The sequence below is a fragment of the Ostrea edulis genome, chromosome 6 (genome assembly GCF_947568905.1).
Source record: "Ostrea edulis chromosome 6, xbOstEdul1.1, whole genome shotgun sequence".
Lineage (NCBI taxonomy): Eukaryota > Metazoa > Mollusca > Bivalvia > Ostreida > Ostreidae > Ostrea > Ostrea edulis.
In genome coordinates this window covers 93,243,440-93,262,023 of record NC_079169.1, presented here as the reverse complement: position 1 = coordinate 93,262,023, position 18,584 = coordinate 93,243,440, and the positions used below count along the sequence as shown (strand labels likewise).

General features: G+C 35.5%; 1 protein-coding gene and 1 long non-coding RNA gene across 8 annotated transcripts in view; one reads left to right on the top strand and one right to left on the bottom strand.

The window, feature by feature from the left end:
* The window catches only part of LOC125683814 (tumor protein p53-inducible protein 11-like), a 102,115-nt gene that overhangs the window by 45,697 nt on the left and 37,834 nt on the right, over positions 1 to 18,584 (bottom strand). Inside the window, exon 1 of one of the 7 annotated variants that reach the window (XM_056142751.1) lies at positions 110 to 864. The exons of 5 other annotated variants lie outside the window; for them this stretch is intronic. In XM_056142751.1, coding sequence (XP_055998726.1) covers positions 110 to 225 — 116 coding nt within the window. In that variant the 5' untranslated portion in view covers positions 226 to 864. Of the gene's footprint in view, positions 1 to 109; positions 865 to 18,584 lie in introns of those variants that run through there. One more of the 7 variants, XM_056142750.1, reaches the window with a different exon arrangement.
* The window catches only part of LOC130047479 (uncharacterized), a 13,457-nt gene continuing 6,005 nt past the window's right edge, over positions 11,133 to 18,584 (top strand). Inside the window, exon 1 of the long non-coding RNA XR_008796369.1 lies at positions 11,133 to 11,369. This is a non-coding gene — a long non-coding RNA (uncharacterized LOC130047479). The remainder of the gene's footprint in view (positions 11,370 to 18,584) is intronic.

Here is an 18,584-nt window from a genome sequence, read left to right as displayed (position 1 = left end):
CAATATACTTACTTTTCTAGCTTCTGGAAATGTGACAACCTAATCCACGTTCCACAAGTTTGTTGAAAACTAAGGTGTGGAAAATTTCCATTTTCCACGATATACTTACTTTTCTAGCTTGTGGAGATGCGGCACCCTTTTGATATGTGGAGTATGGAGTTCACTATCCACTGTATCCACCTCCGTAAGAGAGGCATCATTAGAATCGGACTTTGTCTCTTCCATATTGCTGTCTCCACCCTACCACCAGGTATAAATTTCTAATCACTTTTTTTATCACTCAAGAGAGATTGATGAGTTTAAGACACTGACAGCCACAACATATGTTTCATTATTTAATATGAACTTCCTGAAATCCTGAACTTGTGCCTAAGTTTGTAACAGTATTGTGGACAGGCAGCATCTGCTGTCTACTAGCTCTGACTGATCAGGATGACAGAGATTTTTGCCCAACTCTCCAATGACACACAAGGTGTTGCTACGATCTATATATAGTCTGTGGAGATTGATCTTTACAATCAGAGAGAGCAAAATCATAAATACACAATTTCTTTCTCTGGCATTCAAAAATGTACACAACTTAAAAACATCTTTGCTTCTGACTGTTTATACTATTTCAGAAGTAGCAATCCAATAAGTTTTCCAAGAAAATATTTTTGTAGCTCTTCTGTGTGCACAGTGTTCTCAATTTGTTAAGCAGACGGCTCAATGATCTCAAAACGGCTATGAAAGATTTCTCTCTCTCATGAAGAGTACCATAAAACACCACACAGATACAATAAATGTCCATTTCCTAAACATCAAATCTTATGAAAAAGTTACGCCCCTGATTGAACTGCAACCATTAACAAGAAGAATACATTTAGTAACTAAGTGTTGGTCTCAGCCTATATGTACTATATGTACCTGCTGGCAGTTTTATGAAAACTACATGAATATATGATTGGACTGGCCCATGCCAGAGGTGGGACATTATGGAGACATAAAACACGGGTGAATTCCCTTGGGAAATCACAGCAAGGATAACACCACAATAACACAGTCTTTTTATATATCCCTCTATTCCATGTAATTCTTCTCCAAGACACACATTAAGACAAAGATTCAAATTAAATGAAGGCAGTTCAGCAGGTTATATCTTACATAAATGTCAGCTTAATTTTCAGGTCATCAGAGTAGAATAAAACCCACAGTAATTCTGATCTTAATCTTCCATTTTTATCTACAAATTTCAGTACACTTTTTTCCAGTTAATGGGTTGGGGGTTTTTTTCAGATAAAGAGAACTTGCAGGATGTGACCATTTGTTTAGATTAGATTCTTTACTCTAGTTCCAGTCCATGTTTATCAACCTCCCACAGTAAAAGTTATCATGGTTATAATAAACACTCATGTTGACTGATAATATCATGTATAACTGGTCATCAAACCTGAGAGTATGATAGGTACAAATTACCTACACTCCATAAATTGATGGCCTTGCAATAGCTGGTGGACATATGTATATATACATAACCCTAAACTTGATAACGATCTCTTTACTTGATGTGTAACTTACAGTATCAGAAAAAAAACGTTTTCTTTCAAAAAATTTCAAATATAATGAAATCAATTCTCATATATATATATATATATATATATATATATATATATATATATATATATATTATTAGAATTTTTTTATACAAGGACTCTGACTGGTTTTATTGGTTTTGCAAGTCTTCAAGGATAACATAAAAAAGAAATAAAAATCACAAGCCGAATGTCAAAGTATCTTCTGAACTGTGTGGGGACTTATTGGTGATCAATAATAATCAATAAATAACTAAAAATTAGTAATAGTAACTGGTCAGAAACACAACGACTCTTACTGAGGTCATTCGATTCACTATATTGTAACGAGACAGGTTTGACGGTCCTGATTACCGACACAAAGTTGGGGATAAACCACGGACTCAGTGTAGCAGTGGCTGTATATTGGAAGTCAGGCCATCTACACAGGAAATTACTGGGTCTTAAAAATCAGAAATCATCTGCTTGATACGCTGAAGGGAAAATCTGATTACATTCATTTAAAGCAAATTGAATCCGTACCTTAACCTTTAAGTGTTTTACATAAAAATGTTGGATTGCTGTTGATCTAAATTATGTACAATCTTTTTACATACATATCTGAATTACTACTTATTTATTTACATGTAATAATTTGTCAGGAACCTGCTACAACAGCACTTTTTTCCTTATCTAATACCACTAAATGGTTAACTATTACTAAATGGTCTACTACCACTAAATGGTTAACTACTACTAAATCTTTCATTATCAAAAAACAACAACAGTAATTTGGTTTACCATATTCAAATGAATTTATAAAATCTGAAGCATGTGCACTTCTTTAAAACTTGACTAAAACCTTAAAGCCCAAATTAATCTTTGAGTCTAGAAAGCGCTAAAGAATTTCTTTGATCTATTTTATGTAAATGATAAGATGATAATGGGGATTTATTCTAGTCATTTAAGTGGTCTTTGTGTCAAGTTTTAGTTATCAAGAAATGTTCTGGACAGTGACCTTGATATTGTCCAAATGTCCACAGAAACAGATCATGATCAAATAACCAAAAGTCCAGTATTTTTCATCTAATGAGAAAGGCTAACACAATTTTACACTGAAGTTTTACTGGTTTACTAAATAGTGTATATGATCTGCACAAATGCTGAATGCTTTTATCAATGACTTTAAAAATAGCAACTTTGATCTTCTACTGCCTCTACATGATCAAGTTGTGGTCCATTCAAATATTCTTTCCGAAAAAATACCAGTGACCTTGACTTTCACCATATGACCTTGGTTAAGATCGAGTCATGATAAATTATCTAGTTAACGTTATAAGCCACCTTTGTACAAGTATGAACTTTTAAATGTCTCCATAATTACGAAGAACTGGATCATGATGGTTATGCATACATGGCGATTTCCCACAATACTACCATAACTTTGTTAGCAGGCACCTAATATTTGTTTACTAGATGTTCAGAAGTAAACAAGAGGTACTGTGAGCAATGCTCACTAAGAATACCCCCCGCTTACCCCAATCTCCCAAAGGGTGTTGGCAATAGGTAAAACTTCAGTATTATGATCCAAAAGGTATCTAAGAACACAGCATCTCCATGCGATGAAAAAAGCCATTAAAGAATTTAAATGGAAACCATATTGCTACTTCGATGTCCAATGCGCGTGACCTTTGACCTTATGACCCCAAAATCGATAGGGAACATCTTCATCCCATGGGTAGTCCATATGTATGATATGGTGACTGTAGGTGGAAAGGATAATGCTTTAGAGCCCGGAAACCATATTGCTACTTCGATGTCCAGTGCGCGTGACCTTTGACCTTTTGACCCCAAAATGGATAGGGAACATCTTCATCCCATGGGTAGTCCATATATATGATATGGTGACAGTAGGTGGAAAGGATAACGCTTTAGAGCCCGGAAACCATATTGCTACTTCGATGTCCAGTGCGCTTGACCTTTGAACCCCAAAAACGATAGCGAACATCTTCATCCCATGGGTAGTCCATATGTATAATATGGTGACTGTAGGTGGAAAGGATAACGCTTTAGAGCCCGGAAACCATATTGCTACTTCGATGTCCAGTGCGCTTGACCTTTGACCCCAAAATCGATAGGGAACATCTTCATCCCATATATATGATATGGTGACGGTAGGTGGAAAGGATAATGCTTTAGAGCCCGGAAACCATTGCGTCTACAGACGGACGGACATCCCGATTCCAGTAAACCCCCCCCCAACTTGTTGCCGGGGGGGGGGGGGGTATAAATATATATTTTGAAATAGATGTAACATATACATATAATGGATATTTTCTGTGGTTGGAGGAATATTGCGGATAGAAAAATCCGTAAAAATTATAATCACAAAATATTTATACATGCACATAGTTACATTAATATAATGCAACGATAACCGTAGAAATTGGAAACACAGAATATAGTTTAAGCTACCATTTACGGATCAAATCACAAAATTTCCAATCACAAAAGACACCTGTTATACAGTAAATCAAATAATTGAATTATCATTTTACTTTATATATAACCCCACCCTGGGGCCTGAATCCTTGACCAGGGGCCACGAATTTCACCATCTAACAGAGGTCTTCAAGCACATTATATACCATTGATCTTAATTAAAGAGGATTTTTAAACATTTAATGCATTTTGTTAACTTTTTCAGACACAGCCCACTCAGACAAATCCCCATATCCAGGAGCGATTAATTTCCCAAGTCTGGTAGAGCCACCTCCTATGCATGAAGATCGTCTGCTAGATGTGTCTGGATTTTAAACATATACTTATTTAAGGTTTTGATTTTGCCCCAAAGCTCCCAGGAGGAAGGGCTCCATGAAACTTGACTTTTGATCCTATTATCATATAGATGGCTCTTACATATTTCAGAAGTTGAAAGTGTTCAGTTGCACGAAGGTTAGTTAACTTAACTCTTACATTTATATAGTTTTAACGATACGTTAACAGACAGCTAGTACACATTTTGGACACCATTGGATGGGACAGATAGCAATATATCACTCAGCAGACGTCATTAAAAAGTTGCAAGTCATTAATACATCCTTGATCATACATGAGGGACACTTCCTTAACAATAGATTTGTTTTCCCAAATGCACTACTTCTGAGATAACGTACATCTTTAGGTTTGAGTGTAAGTGACAGCTATGTCGAAAAACCTCATCAATTTGTACCATTGTGATCAATCTACCAGTACTAAGAAAAACACCTTTCATGTGAAATTGTTCGGTCTCTTACTGCAAGTATTTTTCACATCTGAAGAATCTCAAATCAATGTAATAATGCTATAATGGTTTGTTACGATCTCATCAAGACTATGTGCATGTATATTGGGCATCACATCAGACCACAGGGGGTTTATAGACAAAGTGATATCTCCCCACCAAGAAAATCATAAAATCAATCTAAAGGGAACAAAATTGTTTATTTATTTAATTAGTATCTGAATGACATGGATTGTCCATCCAATTACATTAGTCTCTCTGCAGAGCCGGAGGTCGATCCCAGCATTAAGGCAGTAAGAATTTCAGGAATCAAAACGATACAAAAACGATTTCGTGTTGCACTGTAGGCAATAGAAATTGAGATATCTTGTATAAAGTTCCATTCAGTCATCAATCAAACGGTGTAATATTACTTCACTAAAGTCATATTAAACGAAACCCATAAAGTATATGCCACTTTTCTGCCAAGAATATGAGGGCAATTTTGATTTCTCAAGCAAGCACGCACAACGAGACTCAACAGGACAGTCGCTTATTTCCAATCATCTTTCATCAGTAATGTGCCCTTAAAGGTTCAACATGGACAAGGGATGCAACCATTTTTTAATGACCAGTAGAATAACTCGGTAATGACTGATGACTAATTGATGCACATTTTTTCCCCAGCAGAAATTTATTTCCTCATAAAAGTCAAAGTGTTTTTAAACTGTGCTAGGAACAATCAAAATGTTCCATCTCAAACACAGCATATCAGTGACATGTGGGTCGGACATAAATCTGCACCAACAACAAACTATGCCCCTAAATTTCTTAGCACATCAACAATTTTTACCAATGGACAGTATACTAGTGATGGGAATCGGCGAGAATTTCATAATCGATGATTGGTATACTGTAACTAACTAATTATCGATTATAATCAGACATAGAGAAATTCTATAAATAAGTCATTTATCTATACTGAAAAAGTGTAAATAAATATTCTACATTTGTATTTGTTGTTTCTAAGGCTGAGAGAGTGTAAATGAATATTTTCTGTGTGTATTTGTTATTCTCTACTATCTTAGTATCCTTTAATTACATATATAAAAGTCAATAGGAGTTTTAGAAGGGTTTACGCGCCAAACATGGATATCGTTTGCTTCAGTTATAAAATATTAATATCCCTGTATATCAAAGTTTCATGTCATTAATTTATGGTAATCCGGTCACGACAGGAATATTCGTGAAAAACTACAGCCGTTGAGAAAACAAATCTAAACACCGATTAATTGGAATAAAATTTTCATAGTCCAGGGTTCGAAATTAACATATGCCCGTCAGTCTGTGACTGGTTAAAAGTATGGCAGACTGACTGACATTTGTTTTAGTCAGTCCGATGTGACTGGTTAATTTTCTAAAGTATCATTTTGGAAAATATACTTATGAAATTTTATACACACATTTGGCATGCTTTGATCTGTAGATATCAGATGAATCTCATTCGTAAATATAAATCCCACATTTAAGTGTTACAATATTGTCTGAGGCATATTGAGTTTAATTTCATTTTAATAACATTAACGAAATATGTTTAATTATTTCTGGAAAACTTTGTTGGACTGGTAAAATTTTCTGCGGACTGGTTGAAATTATACCCCATCAGTCCGACTGGACTGGTGACATAAAAACTTAGCTTCAAGCCCTGTAGTCGAGCACTTAGAATTTGCCAACAATCGACTGATTTTCGATTATAATCGATGATTGGAACATCACTACAGTATACAATATGTAACAGACATCAATTGTATAAATTATTGCAAACTACAATAACTGGGACATTGGTCTAGTCTGAGGGAACCTATAAACTCTATTAATTCGGTCTGACGGAACCTGAATTCGCTATCTAAATGCTGAATGCTTGGCAAGAAACAGTGATTACCAGAATTGAAGCCAGTTTCTGACTTTTCCAATCCATATATAAATCAAAAACTAAATTCTGTTTACAAATGATTAAAAGGCATCACATGATATTGAAAAATTAAGAGCAAACTTTTAGTTTTATACTTTTTAAATATCCTATCAATCCCACTTTAGATTCCTTAAACACAGAAAGGCCTCTGGTGTACCTAAGCATGTCATTATGAAAACTATAAGGCTTTAATCAAGCTGACATAATTAGATTTTCAAGATGAAATTATAGTTGTGTATGATGGATTGGATGTAAGGATTTTCACGTGGACCTGTCAGAGGCTTGTCTGGGCGATTAGACTCACCCTGCATGTCTACACAAAATCAATACCACAGTTAGACATTAAGCAAAGTCGTACGTTTCATAAAACTCTGTCATTTTAAATCGATCAATACTGATTTTTAAATGAGATTCTCCAATTAATCTTATCTAAATCTATATCTCTTACAAGAAACTTCAAAGCATATCTTAGCATTACTCACATTCTATAACAATCTAAAACTAAATTTTAATTTCAATGTCTGCTTTACAAATATCATATGATTTTGGATTACCATAGAATAGTACATTTATTTCCAAACAAAAATCTGCATGTCTATAATGGTCCATCTGTTCATTTGTCCATTCGTCTGCTCATCCACTGTCTGCTAATGTGTCCGTCTGTCTGTTCATCCACTGTCTGTTCGTCTGTTCATCCACCTTCTGCTAATCTGTCTGTCTGTTCATCTACCATCTGCTTATCTGTCTGTCTGTTCATCCACTGTCTGCTAATCTGTCTGTCTGTCTGTTCATCCACTGTCTGCTAGTCTGTCTGTCTGTTCATCTACCATCTGCTTATCTGTCTGTCTGTTCATCCACTGTCTGCTAATCTGTCTGTCTGTCTGTTCATCAACTGTCTGCTAGTCTGTCCATCTGTCTGTTTTTCCACTGTTTATACATCTAGTGTCTTGTCATTTGTCTGTCTGTTTATTTACTGTACATTCCTCTGTCTGCTCATTAAACTGTATATATCTGCCAGTAAATCTGTCTGTCATCCAATGTCTGTACATCCAATGTCTGTCATCTACCTATTCATCTATCTGTACATTTTATGTTATTTACATATATGTGCACAAATGCCGATGAATCAGTGTACTAGATAAAAGGTCATTCCCCGAGTCACAACTGGGAATATGATCCCAAGCACACATATCCCCTAAACTCCACTGTGAGGGGCTGACAATTGAATACCCTATAAGCAGAGTTTTTAGTGCAGATTTAATTTTGGCATTATTAGCTAGACTGATAAGGTCACTAAAATTCAGTATCACAACAACTCATTTCATATTGGAGGTAATAACTATCGCTAAATTGTGTAATAATTCCACTTATACGGTAAAACAACCTAAACTATGATCTATCATACATCTACCTTGATTTCAGCATTCGTTAAATTACAGAATGCACTTGGCAGATGCAACAGATGGGTGGTTCTAGATTCATGGAGTAAACATCCACGCTGGCACACGCAATCAGTCAACAGAATATAAACAAAGAATATTAAAAATTTTACATGATTTACATCTCGCATTCATCTCATCAACAACATATGCTTCTTTTGTTTTCATCAAAGCTGACAAAACATAAATTTAGAAGATTAAATCAACACAATCCACCTCTGCTGCTAACAGTTTGACAAAACAATTCTGTAATGTATCCTAGGGATCTCAATTAGTACATCCAGAAATACTTTCTGAAGAAATTACATAAACATACGCTTCATTACAGCAGAACCCTTTCACTTCTACACTATGATACACTACATACAAAGTAGTTCCAAATATCTATGTCATGATGCCACTTCCACAAACATCCTTCGTGAATGATGTCAGACCTCAATTTTCATCAATGGCTCATCAAAAAGATCTGGGAGTTCTTCTTCTTTACATGTCAAACTCTTGGGTAAGAAAGACTGACTGCTTCAGGTCTGATTCAGTCAGGATTTGAATGCATGAGCTCCAACCCCAAGGGCAAACACTCCAACACAAAGAGGAAAATCAGCTTTATCTTCACGTTGTCACAAAAAGTGTTCCAGTAGCTCAACATAACACAAGTGCCTACCTCACAATCAGAAAGACTCCACAACAACCCATCCACATCATGACAAATGAGACATTGCCATACAGGTTCAATTTAAGATACAAGGTTCTCACATTATCACCAGTGTCAGATCGACTTTACCCATGTGAGTTTTCTCTGTCTCATACTGCTGCGACGTCATTTGATTTTGACCGTCATATAATTTCTATAATTTACATTACATGGTGAAGTAAAATATTTTGTATTGTTTTCTTTTAAATTTCATTTTGATACAGCTTTCCGGTGGAGACCCTTGGGTTTTTCAGTTTTTTAGTTTACACTTACATGTAAGTGTAAACCAGTTTCGGGTATGCTCTTTCTGACTGTCTAATTAGTTTCTGCATTGAAGTTGAAATCAGGATTTTGATAATTTTGAATTTTCTCTAAGTTCTGGAATTTATGCACTAAACTGTGGGTAAAATGTGAGAAAAATAATCCTTCATTATTCACTCGTGTGGGATAGGGAAATACCATCCCTGGAATGATTCAAAGCCTTGTCTTATAGACTGCGAATCTTGTCACCTCGGTGAAATTTCCCTATCCCACACTCGTACTAGTGAAGGATTCTATTATTCCCCAAACCATGAGGTCCAACACAGATCCAATCATGCTCTTTCATATTCCATTATCAAATCATTCATATTGGATTAGAAGCATGGTAAAGATTTTGGGCCACACCCCATTTTTCCCCATCTAAGGGTTTGAAACCACATGCACACAACAAGTCATACCAAACTATACACCAGAATTAAATCATTTGAATGTACTGTGGTTGCAGAGGACAATTAAATGAAGACTCTGCCCATACTTCTCTATCCAAGGCCAGACCCCGAGTTTGAAACCTACATGCACAATACAAGTTATACCCAATCCATGCCATCATCAAATCATTTGGATCTATTAAGGTTACAGGTGAGAAGTGCTGACAAGATTGTACAGACAGCTGATAGCACTGTAGCAGACTGGTGACTGATATCCCTGCATCTGAGTGCTAACCTTTGTTACCCATCCCATCCCTACCAAGAACAAGAGGTACTGTGAGCAATGCTCACTAAGAATACCCCCCGCTTACCCCAATCTCCCAAAGGGTGTTGTTAATAGGTATAAATTACCTCTTTCCTGGGTGTAAAAATATGGTATGCCTTTGTAGAAGAAAATGGAAGATATTGTCCGAACAAAAATCCATGGCATAAACCTATAATTTTGACCTTGAGATCAAAGGTCAAGGTCATAAAGTGGTCATGAATATACATGACACATAGTCTCACGGTGATACACCCATGTCTTATGGTATGACTATGTCAAAACCTTATAATCAATTTTGACCTCGAGGTCAAAGTTCAAGGTCATATGGAGGTCATGAAGGTACTCGACACATCGTCTCATGGTGATAAATTCATGTGTCAAATATGGTATGCCTGTGTCAAAGAACAAAGAAGTCATGGCCCTGACACGAATCCATTGTAAAAACCTTTAATTTTGACCTTGAGGTCAAGGTCATATGGAGGTCATGAAGGTACATGACACATCGTCTCATGGTGATACACTCATGTGTTAAATATGGTATGCCTATGTCAAAGAACAAAGAAGTTATGGCCCGGACACGAATCCATTGTAAAAAAAAAAAAAAAAAAAAAAAACTTGAATTTTGACCTTGATGTCAAGGTCATTTGGAGGTCACGAAGGTACATGACACATCGTCTCATGGTGATACACTCATGTGTCAAATATGGTATGCCTATGTCAAAGAACAAAGAAGTTATGGCCCGGACACGAATCCATTGTAAAAACCTTTAATTTTGACCTTGAGGTCAAAGGGTCAAGGTCATATAGAGGTCATGTAGGTACTTAACACATCATCTCATGGTGATCCACCTGTGTGCCAAATATGGTATGCCTAAGTCAAAGAACAAAGAAGTTAAGGCCTGAACACGAATCTGCACAGACAGACAGACAGACAGACGGACGGACAGACAGAGTGATTCCTATATACCCCCCAGAACTTCGTTCGGGGGGTATAATTACATTCTTCACACTCCTCTTAATTTTGTTTTCTTTATAGGATTTATGAGATTGATCACTGTTCATTATCTTCACTTTTCCATTCCTTGGCTTCATTTTCACAGGAAGTCAAAGCCCCATCAATAAGCCTTCACAAGGAAACCACTGCATGATATTGCTGAAACCAATTGATACAAACAGTTACAGTAGACTTAACTGTAACAACCACTTAAGACAACCACCAATGTATATATTGTTTAATTTCCCTCTCCAGAGTTTTTCACTCATATGAAGACGTCACCATTGCCAGTGAAGGGCTGCAAAATTTAGGCCTATGCTCCGCGCTTACGGCCTTTGAGCAGGGAGGGATCATTATTGTGCCACACCTGCAGTGACACGGGGCCTCGGTTTTGCCGTTTCTTCCGAAGGACCAACCCATTTAGTTGCCTCTTACAACAAGCAAGAGGTACTGAGGACCTATTCTAACCTGGATCCCACTAATGATATAATACAAACAGTTGTAGTAAACTTGTAACAATTATTAAAGACAACCACTAATGTTAAACAAGCACAAATAATATACCTTTGCATTAGTAATTAATTCATTAATTAGTATTATACCAACCAACCACTAGTGCAATATGGATTTTACCACCTACCATTTCTCATTGTTTGAAGTTTCTCCAAAGGACTATACAAGATAACAGCCTTTTTAAGTCCTTGTAAAGTTAAACTAATTCAAAGCTTAACAGAATGACTAAATCTTATCATATTTCATAAACGAGATCATGTTTAACACAAATTTATTCAGTTGAAATGTTTCAAACATTTACTCTCATTCAAAGAAAATGACATCAAAAGGGATGCAATATCTGAATTTTGTTACAAAAATTCCACGCCTCATACAAATATTTCATCCGATACAAGTTTACTCATCAGAAGCTGTCGGCTCGTAACACTACCAAATGAAAAACTCCTATACACAAAGAAAAATGACAGAACGCCAGAGGGACATAGGAATTTTAAATTGTACAAGAAATCTCTGGCAACCAAGAGGAATGTTTAATCAAGGATTTTCATATCTACTCATGGTTCATATGAGAGACCCATTCCTTATGAAGGAATCAATCAATAATAAAATTCATTTTTAAAAAGCGCCAAGCTTTCCTCAAAACAGATCCATCAACCATCTACTTCATCAAACCAGTTCAGCTATATATGCAAGCATAATCATTCAGAAATCAAATTTTGTTTTGAAATTACATGAGTATCAGAACTGTGGCATTTCACACAGGCATACTTCATGAAGCATTTTAGCACGTCTTCTCTTAACAAGATTTATTCAAAGAATTGATGGAATTGGGCAGCAGGCTCCATGAAATTCTCATGCATTTCAAAAGTGAAAGAAGTAGGTACAGTTTCTATAGTCATTTGGCCCAAAATATCGATCATTTCACTTGGAGCTCAAACCCTGACATTCAAATAAGGAATGGATTAGCAAACCAAAAATCTGCTCAGTTTGATCAGCACAATGATTTGTATCATATGACGAGAGCTAGAAGTTGGCATAAAATTGCAGAAATGCCATTTTCAATGAAAATATCCACAATTTCAGGTGGTTTTCCTTTCAGGAAACATACAGCGCATGCGTCGAGCAAATTCATATTGAAGTATGTTTTTCATCTTAAAATAATGCACAATATATATCATTTTCATTTTGCTCGATAAATGCGCACATCTTTTCCTGAGCAATAATCTGTATGACATTTGACAGTTTTCAGGCTTATTTTAAAAAAAAAGGCGGGAAATGTCTTATTCATGATGTCATAATGCTATCCAATTAGGAATATCATTATGATTTTGTTGACATATTATACCTGGCATATATTTTACTTTTTTAAAACACTGAATAGGGTTAATTCCAGACACATTTTATAGAGAGAAAATTTTTGGGCCTTTTTGTGTATACAATCGTACATTGTTCTTTGCATTCTTTTATTTCTGTCAGAATTCCCAGACTTTATATAAAGATTCATATGCACATTATTTACAATTACATCACATTCGTGAGGAAATAAGGCAAACATTACAATCTGTAAAGACATCAAAGGCAAAAAAACATCAGAAATGTAAACATCTATTTCAGAACATTAAGGAGGAGTAAAAAAATCATTATAATGGCTGTCTTCCTTTCCAAAAACAAATGGATAAATAAATATCCGTGATACGTTCCTTTTTTCTCTCTTCTATCTTATGTATTAAGATTTTCTCCCCTTTAAAGCAGCTCACTAAATTAAGACTTAAACATTTTATAACACTACATCATGTACGTTACAAGATGGTGATTCAAGTGCTTTGTGAAATTACTTCTATCGATCGATTTGTTTATTTCTATGTAGATCTGTGGATAAAGTATCAAGCTGCTGAACCGCAGATCCCAAGTTCAAATCTGCCAGTGTCTTTTGTTCATATCTATCTTAAAATAAAGTTTTGAAAATGGGGTGAGGGGGGTGAGGTGGGCTCTCTAAAAAATTGCAGATATTTTGCCTATTTGATACACTACATATCATCATATCTTTCATGATTAAATCAATTTGTGCTGATTTCATCAACTCTTTCAAGGTGTAGTGAGCCACCTTAATCTCACACAATAAGATCTTCCTCTCTGTTATCTCACACAATAAGATCTTTCTCTATGTTATTTCACACAATAAAATCTTCATCTGTTATCTCACACAATAAGATCTTCCTGTTATCTCACACAATAAGATCTTCCTCTCTGTTATCTCACACAATAAGATCTTCCTCTCTGTTATCTCACACAATAAGATCTTCCTCTGTTATCTCACACAATAAGATCCCCCTCCCTGTTATCTCACACAATAAAATCTTCCTCTGTTATCTCACACAATAAGATCCCCCTCCCTGTTATCTCACACAATAAGATCTTCATCTCTGTTATCTCACACAATAAGATCTTCCTCTGTAATCTCACACAATAAGATCTTTCTCTCTGTTATCTCACACGTTAAGATCTTACTCCCTACTATCTCACACATTAGATTTTCCTTCCCGCTTTCTTGCATATTAAGATGTTCCTCTGTTATCTTACAAACAACATCGAGATTTTCTCTATGCTAACTTGCAAATAAGATTTTTCTCGTTCTTATCTTACATACATTATTAAGATTTTCATCCCTTTGCAATAACATGCCTGTAAAACTCAAATGTTAATTCCAATTTAGCCTCATTACACGCAAGTATGAAGAAACATTTAGCATGGTTTAATAATATCCATCTAAAAATGAGATTTCAATTTAGCCTCATTACACGTAAGTATGAAGAAACATTTAGCATGGTTTAATAATATCCATCTAAAAATGAGGTCACTGTCACCGTTCTTCTCGAAACTCATATCTCCCTCTAATACGCCAGTGTCGAGATACGAACTCTTCTGTATAGGAGGTGCATTTAGTGGAACTTTGAATGCCTAAGTGGGACAGAGTGGATATACAGCCAATGAGGAAGACGATGAAATGTATTAAAAGTGGCTTCTCTTTAAATATGTAAATGTGGGAAATACCAAATACTATCGAAAGAAATGTTTTACCAAAGTGGAAACGTACAAACAATGTCATATTTGCAAGAAATATCTTGGATATGGTACTTATGACCAGCGAAATAACGTGATAGGATAAGAATTCTATGTACAGTGGAGCCTCGTTAATCCGGACACTTTGGTTCCCAGCAAAATCGTCCGGATAAATGAAGCGTCCGGATAATTGAATCACATATTTTCTATCTTTACATAAGTAACCAATATGTGCCTACTTTATTGATGCATAGTGAATTAAACACATTCTATCATTGGATTTGACCATTTGCATTAGTAAATAAATTATGATAATGTTAACATTTACATGTATTTCAAAGCACTAAAATTTAATGTATGTGTTCAGTGTATTTGCCTGTGCTTACATTGTACATACATACTCAGTATGATCCCTACAAATAAATATACAAAACTGTATACCGTATGCACTAAAACAAATAATGAAGCACTTTATGTAACTATAAGTAAATAAATCATTAGTAACTAACATAATCATTTACACTTCAAACATTTCATCACACTTTTACTTCATAAAGTGGCCGGTGATTTCCATCTGTCACGATTCACGGGTTCGGCGGTCTGTTAAAACAATCTTCATCGTCCAAAGTTGATATAAGAATTTCGTGATTATCATGTCAGTTGACAACAATCTTTAACCAAAATTCAATCTGCCAGAGTTTATATTTCTTATTCTATAATTATCCAAGACAATATCGGGAGAACAAAATCATTTAAGCTCGTAATATCAAGACCTACTACTGCTTTGATCTAGCCACGCGCACCTATTATTTTCATGATGCGATAATAACGGAACAAATCTCGGGTGAAACCAACATTACAGGTACATACATAATTTAGTTGTCATTTTCCTTAAAATGGTAATTTTCTCACTTCTACCCAGTTTAAAAATTCGAAAGCAATAAAGCTCTACAACATTGTAACAAGAATCAATCGTACACAGGTACATTCTACATGCATGACATTCCAAATGTTAAAAACTTACTACATATACATGTGCATGTACATACATGCATATTTCACGCCAATCAACAGTATAAAATCCAGAATCTAGAAGTATAATCTACACTCTTTAGATTTGAATAAGCCGATATCAATTTACGAATCAGTACAACTGATATGTGTAGCGGTTAAAAAAAATATCATTACGGCATGGTGTTTAATTTATTAATACTATTAGGGTATTGATCAAGACTATAAAATAATATGCTACAGATTTATTTACAAAATTCAACACTACACGCAATAAAGATCTTATGTGCGAAAATTGGCAATACAATGTCTCGATCGGCACGTCATGGCTATCTTACAGACTTATCATCACACCACCTAATTGGAGGGAGGTGTTGACAGGGTACAGGTAGTCGCTTCAATTAGACAGTTTGGCTTGTTTTCTTTATAATTTACGCCATGCTAAAATTGTCAGACACAGACCTTCTCTAAACAAAATTACCGTCCGGATTAACGGTACAATTTTCAATGCATTATAACGTTTTGTAGTAAAAAGTGACCGTCCGGATCCGGAACTCAAATTTCCGGATTAATGATGCACAATAATGTATAAAAATTCCGTTCCCTGGAAAAATCGCCCGGAAGGTGAAGCGTCCGGATTAATGGCGTCCGGATTACCGAGGCTCCACTGTATTTAATTTTTCCCTAAATACTTATTACTTGCTTAGTTTGTGTATCAGTCGAATTCGAGTTATCAAACAGCGTATGAGAAACTTACTGAGTACATTCACTTACACAATGATGCATATCTGTCCCACTCCCGCGTGTAAACAAATTCTTTCGCACCTTACTATGTACGAGAGTTCTCCAAGGGAAATAACTCAGACGTATCTCGAAACCGGCGTATTCAAAATGACCCATCCTCGATACCATCTCCTTCACAGCAGGGGAGAATAATACTTCATTTGAATAAAATCTGAATCTCCGTCACCCATCAGAAAATATTTGTCCATACTTTGAAAGTCAATAATATTGTGAAAATACTACAGACATATTGATAATTTCATTTGAGCCTGTAACTCTAAAGGCCTGAGTAAGATTCTTGATCCAATTGTCATGTCAAACCTGGGACATTTCACAAAGGTAGTGATCATTCTTTCCCCAATAGAAGTAACAGTCAGGAATATTTTGGGTATGGCCTTAAAAGGAAGTCTTGTCTTATGGTGGGCATTACATATAATAATGATAATATACAATGCCTTATCTTAAATAAACTCTAAAGCGCTTTATACAAGTACAGCAAATGACATAATAAAATAGAATTATGAAAACCTAAATTATCTAGAGACAGAGTCCTAAATTTAATTACTCAGTAAAAAACCATAAATGTATGTACACCCCACATTAGCAGATCAACAAAGAACCCTCAAAATTTGTGGCACTGCACCTAAAGCCGATGATGCCTGTACATAAGTCAATGTCTTACTCGGGTTAGCTAAAAAGATTTTTGTCCAGGTGAGCTTATCGATGTTGATATCCATATGTTTCATATCCTATGTAACATTGTACAAATAGCAGCTTTTCAGTTGGTACCTATAAGTGAATTAATGACAGCAGTTTTAAACAGATGAGTATTTTAGGCCCCTCCTTTGATAAGATTATATGGTCCACTCTTACTGAACCCTTTCAGAGAATATTTCACACATCAGTTAGAATTCAATTTAGCTAACGATGGAATGGAAAGGTTCATAGACCTCCTAAAAACCTCAAGCCCAAGTACCAGGGATTTTTTTTTTCATTACTTAGTAAAATATTGATCACCATTATTTTTTTTCCAATGTCTCCATGAAAGAGGATTTTTTTTTCAACTGACCTTTCCAATTCAGCATTTCTTAGAAATGTTTTCATTAAAAACAGGGCCTATACTTGTTACATTGGAAGATTTTTTTTTTCATTAATTTCTGTGAAGAAATATTTCACACCAAATGAATATATGTACAGGTTCAATACAGCTGCACATCACTCCTGTAAGTTGAGCGTTCATTAGTACCTGTAAGGTCATGCACACTGATCTTCAACACTAAACAATCTGTATTTCAAAGAATGCCCAATACACATTTTCTAATAATAATTTTTTGGAGGGGGGATCCATGTCTGAAATGATAAAAGATATGATGCAACCAAACTAAGGTAGGATATCTATTCTAGCTTTCAAGAAAATATACCTTTGAAAATAATTTTGCAAAGTAAAACATAAATGAAGTGTAAATATCTCCAATAGGATTCAAACCCACCATCAGAAGACCTAGCTCTCCTAATGAGCGAACAGACCAACAAAGTGAAACTAGATATAACAGGATTCAAACCCACTGTCCTAATGAGCAGACAGACGGACAAAGTGAAATTATCACTTGATTTAACAGGATTCAAACCCACTGTCCTAATGAGCAGACAGACGGACAAAGTGAAATTCTCACTAGATTTAACAGGATTCAAACCCACTGTCCTAATGAGCAGACAGACGCACAAAGTGAAATTCTCACTAGATTTAACAGGATTCAAACCCACTGTCCTAATGAGCAGACAGACAGACAAAGTGAAATTATCACTAGATTTAACAGGATTCAAACCCACTGTCCTAATGAGCAGACAGACGGACAAAGTGAAATTATCACTAGATTTAACAGGATTCAAACCCACTGTCCTAATGAGCAGACAGACGCACAAAGTGAAATTCTCACTAGATTTAACAGGATTCGAACCCAATGTCCTAATGAGCAGACAGACGGACAAAGTGAAATTCTCACTAGATTTAACAGGATTCAAACCCACTGTCCTAATGAGCAGACAGACGCACACAGTGAAATTCTCACTAGATTTAACAGGATTCAAACCCAATGTGCTAATGAGAAGACAGACAGACAAAGTGAAATTCTCACTAGATTTAACAGGATTCAAACCCACTGTGCTAATGAGCAGACAGACACACAAAGTGAAATTCTCACTAGATATAACTAGCTGAGATTTACTCCCAATACTGATCTCTGGTAACATCTCTCAACCTCCAAAGTGCATACCACTAGCCAATTTTTAAAAAAA